This window comes from Abramis brama, assembly GCF_963993115.1.
Source record: "Abramis brama genome assembly, chromosome: 24".
Classification (NCBI taxonomy): domain Eukaryota; kingdom Metazoa; phylum Chordata; class Actinopteri; order Cypriniformes; family Leuciscidae; genus Abramis; species Abramis brama.
In genome coordinates, this window is record NC_139986.1 from 21,701,335 (window position 1) to 21,720,240 (window position 18,906).

The following is an 18,906-nucleotide window of genomic DNA, read 5'->3' on the forward strand; positions in this document are numbered from 1 at the left end:
CTAATATATATATATATATATATATATATATATATATGAAGAGTTCAGATGCAAAAGCCTCTAAGTGCCATCTGAAATTTGCTTCTAGAATGATAATTTTTATCAAGCTCGTATATTTAAGTTCAATAATTTCACTTAAATGGCAATGCAAATTACCTATTAATTGTCATTTAAGTGAAATTACTTAACTTAAATATACAAGCTTTATAAAAATGATCATTCTAGAAGAAAATTTCAGATGGCACTTAGAGGCTTTTGCATCTGAACTCTTCATATATATATATATATATATATATATATATATATATATATATATATATATATATAATTTATTCATTTTGTTTACTACAGTGGCTCTAAAATGTAAGGGTACACTGCAAATAAAGGCAGCAAAATATTACTTTAATTTGACAAAACATAAGTTTTAAATGGTAAAACAATATATATATATATTGAAAAAACTTATTTAGACACTTCTTGGTTGTCAAAAGTTTCTATTTTTAAAAACTTTTTTGTTTTTAATACATTAACATTTTATAGTTTTAATTTGTCTTAAGTATTAATTCTTTTAAGAGTCACTTTATGTTCATGTTGTGATCATTTACAGGGCAGATACTCAAAGCTTGCTCTGCAGGAGTTCGGCACTTTCTTGAGGTATATGGAGACTGAAAACAATGTCAAGGTGAGATTTCTTTCAGCTTCACTTCCTGTCACAGTTTACTGAGCTCGTCCCATTCAAGATAAATAACCCATTTGTTATCTCCTCTAGGTGTGGTTCAATAACAAAGGCTGGCACGCTATGGTGGCCTTCATGAACGTGGCGAATAACGCCATCCTTCGAGCCAACCTGCCTCCTGGTGTCAATTTAAATGAGTACGGCATCACAGCCATCAATCATCCACTAAACCTGACCAAGGAACAGCTGTCGGAGGTCACAGTGTGAGTGTAATGCTGACAGAACTTCACACAGTTGTTTTACTTGCAAATCAGTCTCAGTTGAGTATGTAAAACGTCTGTGTATGTAAGTATTGTTTACTTATTCATTCTCTCAGACTGACCACCTCAGTGGATGCAGTGGTTGCCATCTGCGTGATCTTCGCCATGTCCTTCGTACCGGCCAGTTTTGTGCTGTATCTGATCCAGGAGAGAGTGACGCAGGCTAAACACCTGCAGTTTGTGAGTGGGGTCAGTCCTATTGTGTACTGGACTGCCAACTTCTTCTGGGACATGGTTAGTATGAAGACAGTACATCTTACCATAACTTGCCAACTTGTTCACTGGCCCCACAAAAAAATAAAATGTTAGCAATGTATTTTTATATTTGCTTGAAATTATTATTATTATTTTTTAAATATCATATTATGTTCTTTACCATGTCTTTTGTTAATTAAATTCAATTATTTTTAATTGACAAAAATTATTATTTTAAAAAAAACTGGCTCCGCAAAAAAAAAAGGTTTACATTTTTAGCAATGTATTGCTAGAAATATTTACATTTCTCATTTACATACATTTCTTTTGTTTATTGAATTAAATTATTTTATTTAAATCTTTTTTTTTTCTTTTTTTTCTTTTTTTTTTACAAAAAGACAAACGGGAAATTACTGTATACTGCTACTCTATACATGCAATGCCATACATTTCCAAAGACACTTTTGCTAAAAAAAAATTAATTAAAAAAAGCCATTATTTATTGGTTTGGTATTCTTTCCAAAGCTATTCTTGAATAGCTTTCAGACTATCACAAATCATTTTTGCAATTTCAACAAAACCAATGTTAGCTAGCTAGAAAACATGATCTTGGTGACAAATCAGCGCAATTTGCTACTACATCCTTATTGCTGAGCCTGTATAAATAATGAAAATCATAAATTAAATACTAATAAACCATAAGCATGTTGTTTTGACCATTACGTTTCTTTATAGTGTACAATGAATACATATAAAGTGTATTTATTTTATAGCATTGTCTAATGTTTTCTAAAATGGTCTTATAATTCAGTTTTGCTGTTGTCCTGTCGTTTCAGATAAACTATGCTGTCAGCGCGGCAATGGTTGTTGGGATTTTTATTGCATTTGATAAAAAATGCTATACCTCGCCTGGCAACTTGCAAGCCCTGATAGCTCTGCTGATGCTTTATGGGTAATGTCTTCTTTCATTGATCCTTTTACATTTCTTTTAGCAGAACAGCCTTTCTAGGTATATTAGGTTTGTCTTATTATATATGTGGGTTGAAATCAAAAAGTATTCCGTGTAAAAGGTCACCCTCAGTACCTTTAACAGCACGGTCTGAGAGATGAAGGGTCATGAGTAGACCCAACTGAAAGGTTTGAAAGGTGATTTGTCAGTGTTTTATTCATGTTGCCATTTCCCAGTGTGTTATTTGGCCCTTGATCACATCAACACAGGCAGTGCAATTGAAAGCCAAATGTCTCTCAGACTCTCCTCTGCTCAATGAGTCTTCTAGTGTGAATCCAATCCAGACACTCCAGCACAAACCCCTTATTCTGAAGACAGAATCTTCTGATAAAATTCTGATAAATGAAGCATATCTTGACAGAATTAGAATGATTCATGCATTCAAAGGAATAAGTGGAAATTGTATCTGAAGATAAAAATGCTGATTTTATTTCTTTAGTCTCCATAAATCTGACCTGTATGAACATTTTAAAATATACTAATCTTTCTTTTTTCTCATCTGTGAAATAGTTGGTCAGTGACTCCCATGATGTATCCAATGTCATATGTGTTTAACGTGCCCAGCACAGCGTACGTCTCTCTGTCCTGCATCAACCTCTTCATTGGCATCAACAGCAGTGCCATCACGTTTATCTTAGACCTGTTCGACAGTACAGAGGTGAAACATCCCAGCCTTCAAATTATTTTACTCTAAAATAATACGATTTATTAGCTTTTAAACAACCCTCCAATTTCCACTTATATTATCATTACAATTTTAATCAGACTAAATACATTAACTTTACACTTGAACTTTCGGCCTAAATGACTAAAGTTCATTTCATCCTCTACTTGCATAGGCTCTGTATAAATGTAACCAGGTGCTGAAGAAAGCTCTACTTGTCTTTCCTCACTTCTGTTTGGGCCGTGGGCTCATTGACATGGCAATGAACCAAGCCGTGATGGACGTGTATGCACGCTTTGGTGAGTCCTGCTCCTTTCCCCACCTTGCATTTCAATCGGTCGTATTGAGGTTGCAGCAAGCAACCCTTGCCTGGCCCCTGGCAAGGTTTGGACTCTGTGATCTGACCTCCATAAAAGTCAATGAGCTTCAATCTATATGTCAACATGATGGAAATACAACACCTTACATTTGCCAACCATGTCTTCATTGAAAATTCACATTGCATCTGATGGCTATTCAAAGCTACAATTGTTTTAGATAGCCAAATTGGAACAGACTCAATTTGAAATTTGAAAAGTTCCATGCGACTGCCACTAGGAGCGAAATCCGACTCGCATGCGAATGTCGGAGATAGTGGAAAGGCAGCTTCGTGCTCAAACTGATCTCCTAGATCTCCTCAAACTGATCTCTTGTTAACTCAAAATCAACAAGGACTTACTAGGAGATGTCTCTCTAACTAACTAGAGACTTCTGTAAGAGATTAGACGGATGATAAAATAGATGTGCAGTTTCTAAGACTTACATTGTAGAAGGCATCTGAGCCATTAATTGGACTTGGAGACTAACGCCCAAGCAACAACTCAGATCACCATAGAATCTGCTTGGCAACACACTAACAACATCCCAGAATACCCTAGCAACACCCTGGCAACTACCAAGAACACTTTTGCAACGACATAGCAACTCACTAGCAACCAACCACCCAGAACATCCTAGAAACTGCAAAGAAATTCCCAAGCACCCAGCCAGAACACCATAGAAACTGCTTAGCAACACCCTGGCCAACCACTCAGCATGGGAACACACAAGCAAACACCCTGGAGACTTCTTGACGACACCCCAGCAATCACCCAGAATACTATAGAAGCCACTTTGCAACACCCTAACTACCACACAGAACATCCTGTGGACACCCTGGCAACCACCAAGAACACGCTAGGATCCGCTAGGATCTGCATACTAGCAGCCACCCAGAACACCCTAGCAACTGCATAGCAATGCCCTAGCAACCAGCCTTGCAAAACCCTGGCAACCACCCAGAACACTATAGCAACTGCATAACAATGCACCAGCAACCACCAAGAACACCCTAACAACCGCATAGCAACACTTAACTACATGTATAGAGTTTTTATAATTCATAGTTGGTTCTGAAAATGTAAATGTTGGTGACACTTCTTGTGGGGTTCATGTACTGTACATCGCTTATGCGTCTCAGGTGAGGACTTCAGTCTGGATCCCTTCAGCTGGGACTTTGTGGGAAAGAATGTGGCGTTCATGGCAGTAGAGGGGTTCGTCTATTTCATCCTGAATGTTCTGATACAGTACAGATTCTTCCTGGATCACTGGTGAGAAGAAATACATTCAGCCTTGAGTAGATCCAGTGGTTTACATACATATATATATATATATATATATATATATATATATAAATAAACATATATATATATATATATATATATATATATAAATAAATAAGCTGTCTCTTTCAACAGGATGTCAGATTTTAAGAAGCCACCAGTAACTGATGAAGATGTGGATGTGGCCAAGGAGAGAGAGAGGATTTACAAAGGAGGAAGCCCTAGTGATATCCTCCAGATAAAAGACCTATCAAAGGCAAGTCTGTCCACCTCACAGTGGTGCATGATGGGCATTGCTTCACACAACAGAGATCATGAATGCATTTTCTCCCTCTACAGACGTACATGGGAACGATCAGGCCAGCAGTGGACAGGATATGTGTAGGAGTGTCACCAGGAGAGGTAATAAATGGATGCATTTGGTCTTTGTGTTGTAAGCTCCATGAGCTTTGCATGAACTGTTTTCCCCCCAACAGTGCTTTGGACTTCTGGGTGTGAATGGTGCTGGGAAAACTACCACATTCAAAATGCTGACAGGAGACATAGATGTCACTTCAGGGGAAGCTGCTGTGACTGGTTACAGGTTTGTTTAACTAGATAATTGTAAAGGTATATTTTTGACTGCTAACACAATACAAATATGGCTAGGATGGTGAACGTGATTTCACCAAGTACAACATGTTTCTAGATCAACATCTTTGTTGATCCTGGAACAATATTCCAAACAACCAGTCAGATTTAAGGGACGAGTTTACAGTTTATGTCAAGTTTAAGCTTACAGTTAGGGTTAGGTGCTTCTACATCAGTGTTATTCACCTATCATTTCCCTCTTATTTTAGGGATAAATTATGGGTATGTTAACATGTTAATCCAGGAACATGTCTTACAAATTTTTTTTTTTGCAACAATAACTATTTTTACACCAGTAACCACCTAGAACACCCTGTAGGACTTTTTAGGAAAGCAGTTTGAAAACAATTATTTTTACTATTTTATTGGGTGCTGCTAGTGATGTGGAAAATTACACATTTTACTCAACAAACTCATTTAGATTTTGTTTATCAATTTGATTTCTTATGTTGCTCCAGCATTCTGACCAACATCCTGGATGTGCACCAGAACATGGGCTACTGCCCTCAGTTTGATGCCATCGATGATCTTCTAACTGGAAGAGAACACCTGCATTTATACGCTCGACTCAGAGGAGTCCCGGAATCCGAGATCAGCAGAGTGAGACGATATTCCATTTTCTTATCTCTTCTTATTTATTTCTCTCTGGGGATTTCTGTCAGAGACTTCTATCTCCCGTTGATGCAGGTGGCTGAATGGGGAATTCAGAAATTGGGTTTATTTGAGTATGCAGGCTGCAGTGCCGGCACATACAGCGGTGGAAACAAGCGTAAACTCTCAACGGCTATCGCAATGATTGGCTGTCCAGCTCTTCTGCTCCTGGTGAGAGCATTTCTGTGTGAATTACCTCAGAATATGATAAGCATCGTTACTAGCATGGTGTTTTTCCTGTGCCAGGATGAGCCAACCACAGGGATGGATCCTCACTCTCGCAGGTTCCTCTGGAACTCCATCATGAGCGTGATTCAGGGCGGCAGGGCGGTGGTCCTTACCTCACACAGGCAAGAACACGACAAAGCACATGCATTTTATAATGCTAATTATAAATACTATAGGTATAGGCAATAATATCATAGCCTACTTTTTACAATCCTCCAGTATGGAGGAATGTGAAGCTCTCTGCACACGACTGGCCATCATGGTGAACGGAACGTTCAAGTGTCTTGGCACAATCCAGCACCTCAAATACAAGTAAGATCACAAATTTTATTCACATGAAAATTTCCAGCTACACAATTTCTGCAGTTGTATTGTTTTTTTGTTTGCATTGCTATACTGTGAAACATCTCTTGTAATCATTTCCCAGATTTGGTGATGGATACGTGGTCACCATGAAAATCAGGGCGGCCAAAGCAGGCACAGTCCCGGATCTGAACCCGGCTGAAGCATTCATGGAGAGCACATTTCCAGGCTGCATTCAGAGGGAGAAACACTATAATACTCTACAGTACGAGATCGCTTCTTCCTCTCTGGCCAAAATCTTCCAGCTCGTCTTAGCCAACAAGGAAATGCTGAATATTGAAGATTACTCGGTTTCCCAGACAACACTGGACCAGGTATTTCATATGATCCTGTTGGCCTAGATAAACCTTTACCATTTAAATTTTCAAATAAATGACAACTACTGAAAATATTTGACAGTATATCTATATGGTAGACATTCAAGTTTGAAAAATGTATGATTCCCTTTATGTAGTCCAAAACAGAGAGATCTATTATCAGTGTATGCACTCTGAGACAGGAAAACTGAGACAGGATGTCCCAAACTAGACAAGCGCAATATAGAACAGTCCAGTTCAGGGTCAGAAGATTGCCACAAGCATCCATCCATCTTGTGACCGCCACCATTTGTTTCCATACCTGAGTGTGACAAATGCACTGGAACAAGGGCATTTTGGCTCCTTATGTAGTCTCGCTCTCTTTGTTTCACTCCCTGTAGGTGTTTGTGAATTTCGCCAAGCACCAATCCGGAGAAGATGATGCCATTGTGTTGCACCCGAGGGCAGCCGGTGCCCGGCGTGACATGAGAGTCTTTCCAGTGAAAACGAAAGCCTGAAAGCTTGAAGAGGGTCATCTGAGCAGGTCAATTGGAGTCATCTTGCAGGGTCACACAAAAGAGTCATAAAAGAAAAGGAGATGATTTTTTTCTTCTTTACCAAACACTTGAGACTTTTGATCGTTTACGCCGTAACAGCTTTGCGCACCTTTTTTGATTGGCCTTTTTTATATAGAAATGCATCGAAAAATACAATAAAACACAGACAGAACTGGACCGAGTTAGTCTTATGAATGCTGTAGCACTTTATTATTCTCAAAAGTGATATCTATTATTAATATCACTTTTATTTTACAAAGAATTTTGTTTTAAAAACAAATCAAATGACGCAATAGATTTTATTGCAAAGGCTATTGCTATTGAAATGCATATTGCATTGTGACACATTGCAAGTCACAGATTTAAGAATTTTTGCCAAGTTAGAAAAGAGTAGCATACAAACAGTTGCTGTAAATGAATTTGTAACGAAATGTATTTGTTACTAGATATGGCTGATAAGGCAAGGAATTATAGAAAGTTGATTTTCTTTTTCTTTTTGTAAAAATTCACCAAAATAATACTATTAAAACGGTATGCTGTCGCTCACTTTGAACCATGTCAAGAATTAATGAGAAAACATTACTATTTTCAATACAATCCAGACATATTTGTTTAATGGTATGACTCGATTGTGGTTGTACAGTATAACCATTTAAACCAGTTAATGAGATTTCAGGTAAAACTAATTATTTTTATTTGACCCAAAACCTTTCATATAAATATAGTTTTGAATTCCCTGATGTAGTTCAGTGTCTCCCTGTGTTGTAGTTGGTTTAAAGAGGTAGAGTTCTGTATATTGCACATGAATGGTTGGTGTAATGATTTAACCAACACAAATATACTGTAAACACAAATTCCCACAAATCTGCTCATTTCAAATTCCAAGTGACATACCATTGTAAGTGCAACAATGTGCGACCTCATCTTGCACGATAACCGTGAGATATTTTTGAGAAGAGAATTTAACTTTCATAATCCTGCCCAGAGGGTGTCATAAATCAGCTTCATTTACATGCAGCTGTTCAGATGTGTCATAGTTCTCTCAGCCAAAATCGTAATGTCTCTGCTTTTTGAACTGAAGTTGGTATGTGTGAATGTCAGAGGATGAAGGGGAGGATTGGCATGCGGAGGTTTGGGTAGTCCTTAAACTCTTGGGTGTAAATTTTGTGTTTTCCTTTGGCCCAGATGGTCATTTGAATGAACCCTACAAGTGTGAAGAGAGCCACTGAAAAAAATAAAAAGTAGCTCAGTGTATATCAGATATATCAGAATCACAAAGCTGACAGCTGTTTGATTGCAGTTACTAACCTGGAACGCACTGGGTCATGATGGACAGGCCCACCCAAACACCTACCTGATGGAAAATTTAACCAAAGATGTGATGGGTCAGGCAAAGGTAGTAGAAATTAAGTTATAAAGATATAACTATTTTGCTGTTACCTCATATGTGTAGTTGGGACATGATACAAAGAAAAAGAGCCATGTAAAAGGGTTTTTGGATGGATGTGGGAACCTCCGACATTTTGTACCTTTTAAACAAAGCAAAAAAAAAAAAAAAACATAGGATCATACATGGGGTCATAAGCTGTAAAGTAGTCAAAATTTGACATATGCACTCACCTTCACATTTTAAACTGTTCAATGACCAGTGGATGGAGAAATTACCTGCCTCACATAACTGAAACACAAACAATATCATGTTTGTTCATTTATCCTTAATATACATTTTTTAAAGTGGTACCAGATTTTTTTGATCACACTGTAACCTACTGTATGTGGTGTTTATTAAACCATAAACATCACGTACCACAAAGAGAATTAGTGCATAGTTGACCTGTGTCTCTCCGTATGCTGTAAAACATAAAGGTATGTTTAATGTATCAAACTGAAGTGACTATTAAATACCTTTATCTCTTCTGGTACTCACATGGTGGTGTGTAGAGAGGATGATTGATGTAGTAAGCTAACCATGCTGCAAAACCCCAGTAATATGCACAATTCTGTGAATTCAGAGAATCACCAATCAACAGAGGATTCGACACAATCATAATTGTATTGTTTAATTTGCAAAATTGCTGTATTCAATGATCATTTTACCATGTCTGAAGTAAACAAGGGTGACAAATTACTTCTCAGACTAGTTTTTATTTGATACAGTAGCAAACCAGACCAGTGTGACCAAACACTCACCCTTACAATGGCTCTAAGAGGCATCGTGCCTTGAGAAAACCGATGCACAAATATTATTTCAATTAGCCTCTTGATATAGTGAAAGGAGTGACAAGCACAAGCCAAACTAAAGAGAAAATTTAAATTGTGTTATTTACTCATGGCTTTCAAAATCCATATGACTTTATGTCATCAATGGAGCACAAAAGGGGTTTTTTTTGTTTTTTTTTAAAGAATGTACCTGACCACAGAATGAGAGCTGGAGGTGAAGGCGTAATTGTGGCTATAGATGTGCGGGACACGGACATAGAAGAGGAGATATATCAGAAGGGGACCGATGCACTCCGCCAAAAAAACCTACGGAGCATTTATGTATTTAAAGATCATATATTTGATACTGTCAAAATTACATTTTGCAAATTTATAGCACTCTTACCAACGTCCATCCCAGTTGCGGGCCAAGGTCTCTAAAATACATGGTCGTCGAGGTCCCAACAGGAAGATTCTGCAGTACATCATCATCTCTCAGTGCTTTTCCTTCTAAAAACCACAAATGCAGAACTAGATTTGCTACAGCTAGTGTTAAAGTTTTGGGTAAGTATAGGTTTTGGTCTTGCTGCATCAAAGCAGCTCTCAACAAATAGCACTCGTCTTGCTTTCTGAAACCTGAAATATGCTGCCTTCAGAAGCACTACACAGAGATCAAGGGATATCTGAGTTCAATGTCTGAGAAACATCCTGTCTACTAAGTTGCCTTCATCTGATCAGTTTTTAAAAGCAACATAGATGAATAATATCCCTCAATTCAGTGTGTGGCTTTAGAAATTGGTAAATGGAGCAGATGAAAGAATTTTTATGATTCCATTTCTACCCAAGGAATAAGCCTGTCCTGAAATATTTTCTCGGTTATCTTTAAAGAAACAGAGGTGAGAAAAGCAAAAGGATATAATACGAATGTGATTATAATTATGGATGAAATACAGAATTCCACAGCCATACTATACTGTAGTAAAAACATAACCTCCCTGTAAGGATATCATCTGGATGTTTTTGTTTTTGTATACACATATAAATTATGTATTATGAGTTCCGCATACTCACTGGGGTCCAGCCTCAGGGCTTGTCTAGCTGGATACCATTTGGGATCTGACAGTAAAACAGAAAAGTCATACAATATTACATAGCCTACTTATGGTATATCAAATATTAAGATCTACAGCACAATGCTGTCATAAAAAGAGGTTAAGGTTAACTAAGGTTAATCACTAAATAATTAAATAATTTATATGTAAATATTATACATATCAAATAACATGTCTGTTTTAAACATATTATACATTACATTATTAATATTTTCAAATAAATGTAGTGTCCATCACGCGCTTAATTCTGATTGGTCAATCGAGGCATTCAGCGAATATATTTTTCCAGAGAGCATCAAGTTTTTTTTGTTTTTTTTAAAGATGCATAATTATATTACAGAATGATCCCATGCGGACACGTGTCGTATATTCGAAGTGGAATAAGAAGGGCATACGGAAAAATCTTTGATAAGGCATTAGAACAACAGGGTGAGTAACCAACTGAACCGCTCCACCTCAGGAGTATTGAAATGCCCACCATAAATTCCTTGTTAAATAAACCTCGACAGAGTGATGAGGACCCCGAGGCAGAGCAGAGGTAAAATGAGACTTATATCATAAATTAACAGGCAAAATTACAATAATACAACACCACTGTGTGATAAAAAAAAAAACTTACATGACTTGTGAAACAAAATCTTAATGTCACCTATGCTTGAATGGGGATCAACCTGCATTAAAAACAAAACAAAATAATTTACCTGAAAGTTTTAGCTGAGTGCAGCAATCACTGTCATTGATTGTTAGTTGTAAAATCTGCTTACCTTGTCAAGAAAACAGAGCTGTTCTTTGGTGTTTGAATCTAGAATTTCGACCTGAAACATTAGTCATATCAGCGGGGTTAAAGGGATAGTTCGCCCAAAAATTTAAATTAGTCCATAATTTACTCACCCTCAAGTCATCCTAGGTGTATTCTTCTTTCAGATGAATACAATCAGAGTTATATTAAAAAATGTCCTGGCTTTATAATGGCATTGAATTGCTGTTTCTGTTTTGAAGTCCATAAAAGTGCATCTATCCATCATAAAAGTGCTCCACGCGGCTCCGGGGGGTTAATAAAGGCCTTCTGAAGCGAAGTGATGCGTTTGTGTAAGAAAAATATCCATATTTAAAACTTTATAAATTAAAATAACTAGCTTCCGGCCAAATGAACATACGGATTCCACTTACTGCACAACTTATGCGAGTAATGCGCCTTCACACTGGCAGTTGAAATCAGCTCCGTAATACCAGAGAATGTCTAATAGGAAGAGAATTGGCACTCTCTGCTTACTTCCGGTTTCTGGACTGGCTGCAGTAACACGTCTCTGTCCATGCGGGGGCGCTCGCAGGCGAGTGCAGAATGAATGGAGGTCTATGGCGAAATACCCATCAAAATCCACTTTTCTCAGGATATAATTTTTTGTCTAGTAATTTGAATGTTGTATTCGAAAGGAGATGCAAAGAAATTACACATTGCTGGGTGTTAGATTTTTTAGAGTCACTTATTTGCTTTAAAAAGTCTTTTAAAATGTCAATGACGTCACACACATCGTACGACCAGAGATACTGCTTCACGGCAATCCTTCAGTCACTCTGGTGCTTTCGCGCTCTGCACTTTCTTTTCTCTCGAGGCATCGACAACACAGCTGACACAGGTAAATACACGTGCTAGAAGAGTTTTTGTTTTGTTTGTTTCTGGTCCCGCTTCGGATGCCACGATGCCATCAAGCGGTATCTCTGGTCGTAATCAGTCCTTCACTGACCAATCAGCATTCATTAGCAGAATGCTAGCGTGTTATGGGCAACAACAACTCAACCTGTAAGAAATCGAAAGGACATAAGTACTCGTTCATTCAACTTTCGACCTATAACCCATGTTGAACTTGCAAAACCTACAATAAAATTTGAGATTTCTCAACGGCAATCGGGTGAAAGAGACACATTTAGCCGTCTAGCCCCATAGACTCCCATTCAGTCTGCACTCGCCCGCGATCACCTCCAGTGGAATTCTAATGGAACTGCAACCAAGATCTATACAATGGGGCTAATAGGAAGTGCCAAGGCTCTCCGTAGACGGGCTCTGGTAATACGCAATACACCCCCAGCGGACGTCGTACTACACCGTTGAAAAGCTTTGGAAGCGAGTAGAACAAAAATGGCGGAGAGATTAACGATTGATTTTGTCAGTGTCAGAATGTACAATTCTGTATGATCTCTCTGTTGAGGGGGTTAGAGACAGGCTGCTGCGTGGAGGAAAGTTCCCCAGGACGTTGACATGTCAGGTCGGCTAAATGTGATAGAGTGGTATAGGGCTTTTAATTGTATTAACTGCCCTAATAACGTTAGAAAATAATGACAATAAAAAAAATGACATGACAACTTATCGTTATAAAATCATTATTTATTTTATTAAAAGTTAAGAATTCAGGTTTGTTTATCAGTACCATAGCAACGCTAACTTCCGCTGGAATTGTCGGATAGGAACCGTCCGTAGCTTTTCGCAAGAGTTCAATTTTTTGAACGCATCCGGATGACCAACGGACACAATTTTTTTCGCACCGCACTCGTTCGGACCCGCTTCGGACCCATTCGCATGCGGTCTGCGAATCTCCATAGGAAATGAATGACTTCCGGTCGTTTCGTAGCCGTATCGGAGCTGATTTCAACTGCCAGTGTGAAGGCGGCGAGGCGCAAGTAGATTGTGTATTGGCATACCCCTATTATGACTTAATGAGTATAGGGTGAGTAAATCATGGTCTAATTTTCATTTTTGATTGAACTATCCCTTTAATAGACCTTATTCACAGCAGTGCCTTCTTTGATTTTGAACGGGAATGAAAGCGAGGCTGCGAGGGATAGACATACATCTCTTCAGTGGGTTGTTATGTAATGTGTTTTTGGATTGTTCTGCTGACGAAACACTGTAAAAATATCCAAGATATTTTAGTATAAAAAAAAATAAAAAAAACGCCTGACAACATGAGCTGTGGAAAATTACAAGTACCCTCACAGCCTCACTTTCAGTCATGGCGCTTCTCTGAATAAGGTCTAGCTGCATGGCACAGACACTGTGTAAAGCATACTTACATTTTTTTTTTTCATTCAATCAACATAAATCAAGTTAATTTTGTGAAGGTCAGGCCTCAGGGTGAAGCTGCCCATCAGTTCTCCCAGAATATTATGCTTCAAAGATGCATCACATAACTGACAACTGAGAAAAGCAATCAAATCTTTAGCTGTTTACATAGTTTCATATTAATAGAAAATAAGGAGTTTAAGGAATAATTTGCAACACGTCTCCCCTTGAGTGATCGCAAAAGACGTGCTGCGGAGTGAATATCCAAATTCATTCTGACACAGCTTTTGTGTAGGCTATCGCAGAAGCCGATGAGCAACTAATGAGGGCGGCACAGTCCAGACGCTGTTAATTGATCAGAGCTTCTGTTTTGACAGATCTGTCCCTGTTTAGCTCAATGAATTCACTTCATCACCCCGAAACAACAATCTCTTCCATCGTCTGTTTCCGACCTGTCTGAGCTCTGAATTCCGGGGATGCATCTTTTTGCAGTATGGGGGGCTTTTTAATCTTAATTAAAAGGTGTCAGTGTTGATCTACAGAGTACTGTGAGTTGAGTCTGCTGCAATTTGCCTTGAAAGCACTATATATTGTGGAGCTCAGCAGAGCTGTCACCCTGAAACTGCTCTTATACTGGCTAGAGTAATAATCTTCTAATGGACACATAGGATTAGCCTAATGCTCAACTTAAAGTAAGAATCCCAATGGAGTGGTTGAAGTTATTCTACAGAACACTTGTCTAAATTCATTAGCTAGTTTTCTAAACTCTTACACTTTCTACAGCATGTGCTTGTTGAAAATGCAGCTAGAGTATCTCCAGTGAAAACATAATTATCATTAACATAAAAATTTGAGCAGTGTGTCCTTGTAAGTAAAATAAAATATATAAATATTCAATAAAGCAAACACATTATATAATTAGATTCATAGCACATTTCAAATGTGGTTTGGAATCTGATAAAAAATGTATTATCTCATTCTGAAACTTTTTCATATGAAGTGTCTGGACTCTTGATATTTCCGCATACACTTACATTATTTTCGCTCTGCCTTTAGTTTTAGTGAACTAAATGACTCGCTCACCGTAATACTCGTGTATAAAGACCAAGCAGTAAAAGTGTCCTGTTTTCAATCAGGCAGAGTAATCAATAAAACCACTCTGTGGATTTCTGAGTGCTATTGACAGGACGTCCTGCTTCTGTTATACCCATCCTCCAGTACTGTAAATACAGCAGTAATGTTGAGGAATGTACCAGGCTCAAACATTTACATAATTCTGTATCCACTCTGTAACCTCGATTTTGTCGTTCTTTCTCTTTGCTTACATCTCGCTGACAGAAAACAGTTCAGTACATTACATTTAAATGTTTGATTTCTGTACGATTTTAAAGTTGTTTATATAGAGTGTGTGTTAATCAATAGCACAGCAGTCTCTGGTGGTGTTTTACATAGGCAGTGGCAATGCATGAGAGGGTCATTAATCCTCCTCAGATGGCAGGCCGGTCAGTTATGTGCTAAATTATATTTACTTGTTTATGTTCAGCCAGCGTAAAATTAAAGCAAACCAGCATACAGCAAATTTGCTCTTACAGTATGACAGCCGATTGGAGGATCTGAGGGCTGATGTAAGACACATTTTCAGCTTAAAAAATGCTGATTGTTTTTAATTAGCCTAACATTTAACATATTTAATCACTTTTACTGTCACTCATATTTATGATTAGATCATGGATTTGTTCAAATTCATTTCATGAACAAACCGAAATATATATATTTTCTGGTAAACCCACACACAGTGAAGGATCTCCTCCTCTTTGTATTGTTTCTGTGGGAATGTATGAGGCTATTTACTCTTTAGAAACAGAAATGAATGAACCTCGAAACCCATAGTTTAAAGTTTGTACAAAAAGCATAATCTTGTAAATTGACTTGATGCCTTACCTCAAAAAATATTGTCCTGCTCATTCCGGGGCCCTTGTCTGACGTAATGTTCGGTCTCCCACAGTTGGACAGGCAGCTCCGTCCTTTCCTGTGGTTATGCCAGTGTTAATTCTCCATACTAACACTCGTCCTTCACTCTCCATCTCCCCTCCCACACTCACCCCCTCCTACTGCCTCTGCTTTTTACTGTCTTTTCTCTCTCGTCTTGCTCTTTGAAGAGCACACGTTCTTGAAACCTGTCATGGTCTGTAATCTTGTCCTCAGTGTGTCTGTAGGCCCTCAATTTTAACCTAATGTGAATTGGTGATTTCTGATAGATGGATGGATGGATGGATGGATGGATGGATGGATGGATGGATGGATAGATCCTCCCATACTATAGCCTATAAAAGTTTCATAAATAATGTGAAACTAATCAATAACTAATGCTGGACAAATTAACATTTTAACCACTACTTTAATTAGCATTTAACCACTTACATAATCAATAAGTTATTTATTAGTTCCATTAAAACCTATTGTAAGAATGATAGCCCGATGACTCAAGTGTTACCAAATCCAAATCTAAAACCTTACAAAAACTTCAAAAGCTTATGACTTCAATCTTTAGGGAGTTATATCATGCTTTTTACTTTAGAATGCTGTTCCTTCTGAAGGATTTGGTAATACTTGAGTAAAAAATTAGATGATCAATAAGTTATGACAACATGTTTTTGCTTTAACCCATCAAAATAAGTTAAGCAATTTTCTACTTTTTTTATACAAGTTATATAAGTTTCAACTAATGTGTTAAAGTCAGTTTAACGTAGGCCTGATTTAAGTTGAAATGACTTAAACAGCCAAGTTGATTGTACTTAAAAATTTAAGGCAGCAACTTTTGAGTGGGTTACTATGATCTTCACTTTAGAATTAAAGGTGCTCTAGGTAACTTTTTAACCTTAACTGAACAGCTTTGGAGTCAGTGGAATGGTTATATTACTTATTTCGAGTTGAATGGTGGTGGTTTCGCACCCCCCTGGTGCCCGAGAGCGGAAAAAACTCACTTGCAACTTTGGGCCGGCGGGTCGGCGTCAGGAAGTATCGCGTGATATCAGGTCTCGCGATGTAACAAATTGCTTGACGGCACTGCACACGTACACGCCCCCATTCAAGCACCGGCTATCTATAAGCAAAGGGCAACGATAGATTGAGTTATGGCTGAGGCTGTAAAAAAGATGCAGAAAGCTAGGAAATCTTTGTCGGAGGACCAATGAAAGAGGAAACGGGAGACTGACCGAGCAAGTCAGACTCGAGTAAATATCGGACCGGCTTTTTCAGAATGGGGAGAACTGAGAGAAACAGAAGCCTGCGAAACGGATGCTGATCCTGCTGTTGCACTTGTAAGTATCTTTGGAATAAACTGTGTTTAATATTTAAATTTCAAGTAATTGCGACCTCAGGATGTTTGCTATTGTCTGTAAAGGTTTTTATTATGATCGCTGTCTGTTATGGGCTTACTAGTACACTAGATACTTTAACTTTGATGTTAGCATTGTCATTAGCAAACATGTTTGATTTTCTGTAGTTGTTTGGCCGTTCCTCTGTCGGTTTTATTTGTGTAACTTACACTTTTATTTTATGTCACTAAGTCAACGCGTCTGATAAAAGGCAATAAACATGTTGCACATATCATGATGAGCTAAAGTTAGAAAAAACTTTCTGATGTTTTCTTAGACAAGCAAAGGTAAACCGTCATTCTACCAGATTAACTTATAGACCTTACTAATATAACTTTAGACAAATATTAGCCTCCGATATATATATATATATATATATATATATATATATATATATATATATATATATATATTTATGCTCATGCCCATTCTCCCAAAAACAAACAAACACCAAAGCAGTAGTTCGCCTCGTTCATATCGTTCGTTCCCGGTAAAAGTAATAGTATGCATGACAACACAATAAAAAAAAATAATAAAAAAAATCGCCATCAGTTGGAAAGAAAATATTGCTTTACTTGCCTCGGTAGACCTAACTGGTTTTGAAATAGCCTGTTCCTCTGCTCAGCTGGGTTGACAGCTGATCAGCTGGGTTGCTCGTGGCGAGGGGGGGAGGGACAACAGTTTTTAAGACGGAGTGTTTGAAAGCATTTACTACCAGACACTAGGGGGAGCTACGTAGAGAAAAAACACTCAGACTTGCCTGGTGTCCCTTTAATTATGCATTATTCGCATTAGTTCGGGGAAATGAATGTAGTTTCTTAGTAGTTCTCTGGGAAGTATGAAAAAATAGTTACTTATTAGCTGACAGTGAACTAACACATTCAACTGAGTTCTATTACTTACTAATTCATCAATTGGAGTTTGTTGTTAGTTCACAGTATAGTAGAATATTAATATTGTATTAAACATTTGTTCCTGTGTAGTTTTTTTATTAATGAAGGAACAGTATTGTAAAGGGTTACCCCAAAAAAAATCAATGGAGACTTAATTAGTCATGATAAAAATAAAATATTAAAAAGAGAACATCGATAAGAAAAAAAGGGTGAAATCATATATCCACATTTACAGCAGGGGGAAGAACAGTAAAAAAAAGAAAAAAAAAGAAATCAAGCGATAAGAGTAAATGTGTAGTGTAGCCTGACAGTGGCTACTTTGGCAGCATTTTCTCTGCTGTGCACTTCAAACACTGAGCTTTATAATCTGCCTCCATTCCAATACAACTGCCTGCGATATACTTTAGAGCCATTTCATATGTGCAGAGGGAGGCATGGTTAAATCAAAATGCTTTATCAGTGCCATTTTCTCTCCATGATGTGATAAAGTCTGGACATTATAAACTCTTCAATAAAACAAAAAACATGAACAAAGTAGACTTTAGACTTTATTCTACAGAGCTAAAAAAATAATAATAATTCAGCAGGTTTTACCTGTGTTTCGCAGTTACAGCCTTTTCTGTCTTTGTTGTCAATAGAGTCTGGTCACGTCAAGTGGCTTAGACATGGTGATTGAAGCTTCACTCTTTGTTCAAGTGGAGTGCAGAGGCAAAGGGACATTGGTCACACAGCCTATAGCAAACTCCTGAGTGCAAAGCATGTATTCAAAAAGCTGCCAGCACTTCAGAGAGCTCACGTATCTGCTGTGCTGACCACATTCAGTGTCCATGACAGCATCTGCTGCCATCCTGAACAAACCTCATAACAACCACAGACTGATAGATAGATAGATAGATAGATAGATAGATAGATAGATAGATAGATAGATAGATAGAATCATTTGTATTCTTCAGATGTCGTGTGACATCTCTCAAGGTCAGATTGGCTCCCGTATCATGAGGGGAATCCTCTATTTCTTATCTTTTCCCACATCTGTGG

At 37.8% G+C, this 18,906-nt stretch overlaps 2 protein-coding genes across 4 annotated transcripts in view; one reads left to right on the forward strand and one right to left on the reverse strand.

Moving 5' to 3' along the window:
* abca4a (ATP-binding cassette, sub-family A (ABC1), member 4a) overlaps positions 1 to 9,357 on the forward strand; it is a 37,131-nt gene extending 27,774 nt beyond the window's left edge. For all 3 annotated transcript variants that reach the window (XM_084102104.1, XM_084102106.1, XM_084102105.1), the window contains 16 exons: positions 608 to 682; positions 770 to 939; positions 1,053 to 1,230; positions 2,028 to 2,143; positions 2,711 to 2,858; positions 3,040 to 3,163; positions 4,363 to 4,492; positions 4,640 to 4,760; positions 4,844 to 4,906; positions 4,981 to 5,087; positions 5,593 to 5,734; positions 5,822 to 5,956; positions 6,032 to 6,135; positions 6,233 to 6,325; positions 6,441 to 6,690; positions 7,074 to 9,357. In XM_084102104.1, coding sequence (XP_083958230.1) covers positions 608 to 682; positions 770 to 939; positions 1,053 to 1,230; positions 2,028 to 2,143; positions 2,711 to 2,858; positions 3,040 to 3,163; positions 4,363 to 4,492; positions 4,640 to 4,760; positions 4,844 to 4,906; positions 4,981 to 5,087; positions 5,593 to 5,734; positions 5,822 to 5,956; positions 6,032 to 6,135; positions 6,233 to 6,325; positions 6,441 to 6,690; positions 7,074 to 7,190 — 2,073 coding nt within the window. In that variant the 3' untranslated portion in view covers positions 7,191 to 9,357. The remainder of the gene's footprint in view (positions 1 to 607; positions 683 to 769; positions 940 to 1,052; positions 1,231 to 2,027; positions 2,144 to 2,710; positions 2,859 to 3,039; positions 3,164 to 4,362; positions 4,493 to 4,639; positions 4,761 to 4,843; positions 4,907 to 4,980; positions 5,088 to 5,592; positions 5,735 to 5,821; positions 5,957 to 6,031; positions 6,136 to 6,232; positions 6,326 to 6,440; positions 6,691 to 7,073) is intronic.
* Positions 7,415 to 15,662, reverse strand: tecrl2a (trans-2,3-enoyl-CoA reductase-like 2a). Its single transcript, XM_084102107.1, has 13 exons — positions 15,540 to 15,662; positions 11,305 to 11,355; positions 11,160 to 11,211; positions 10,500 to 10,544; positions 9,835 to 9,938; positions 9,640 to 9,755; positions 9,420 to 9,525; positions 9,157 to 9,229; positions 9,037 to 9,080; positions 8,850 to 8,907; positions 8,670 to 8,758; positions 8,538 to 8,583; positions 7,415 to 8,454 (listed from the first exon to the last, which is right to left on the reverse strand). The coding sequence occupies exons 1-13, from the start codon at positions 15,561 to 15,563 to the stop codon at positions 8,327 to 8,329; spliced, it is 936 nt and encodes a 311-aa protein (XP_083958233.1). The 5' UTR covers positions 15,564 to 15,662; the 3' UTR covers positions 7,415 to 8,326.
* Positions 15,663 to 18,906: the final 3,244 nt, after the last annotated feature.

Coding starts and splice junctions, on each gene's coding strand:
- tecrl2a (XM_084102107.1), bottom strand. CDS start 15,563: ATGAGCAGGACAATATTTTTTGAG. Junction 10,545..11,159: donor GATTTTGTTTCACAAGTCAT/GTAAGTTTTTTT, acceptor TTTTACTGTCAG/ATCCCAAATGGTATCCAGCT. Junction 8,584..8,669: donor GTCCCAACTACACATATGAG/GTAACAGCAAAA, acceptor ATTTTCCATCAG/GTAGGTGTTTGGGTGGGCCT.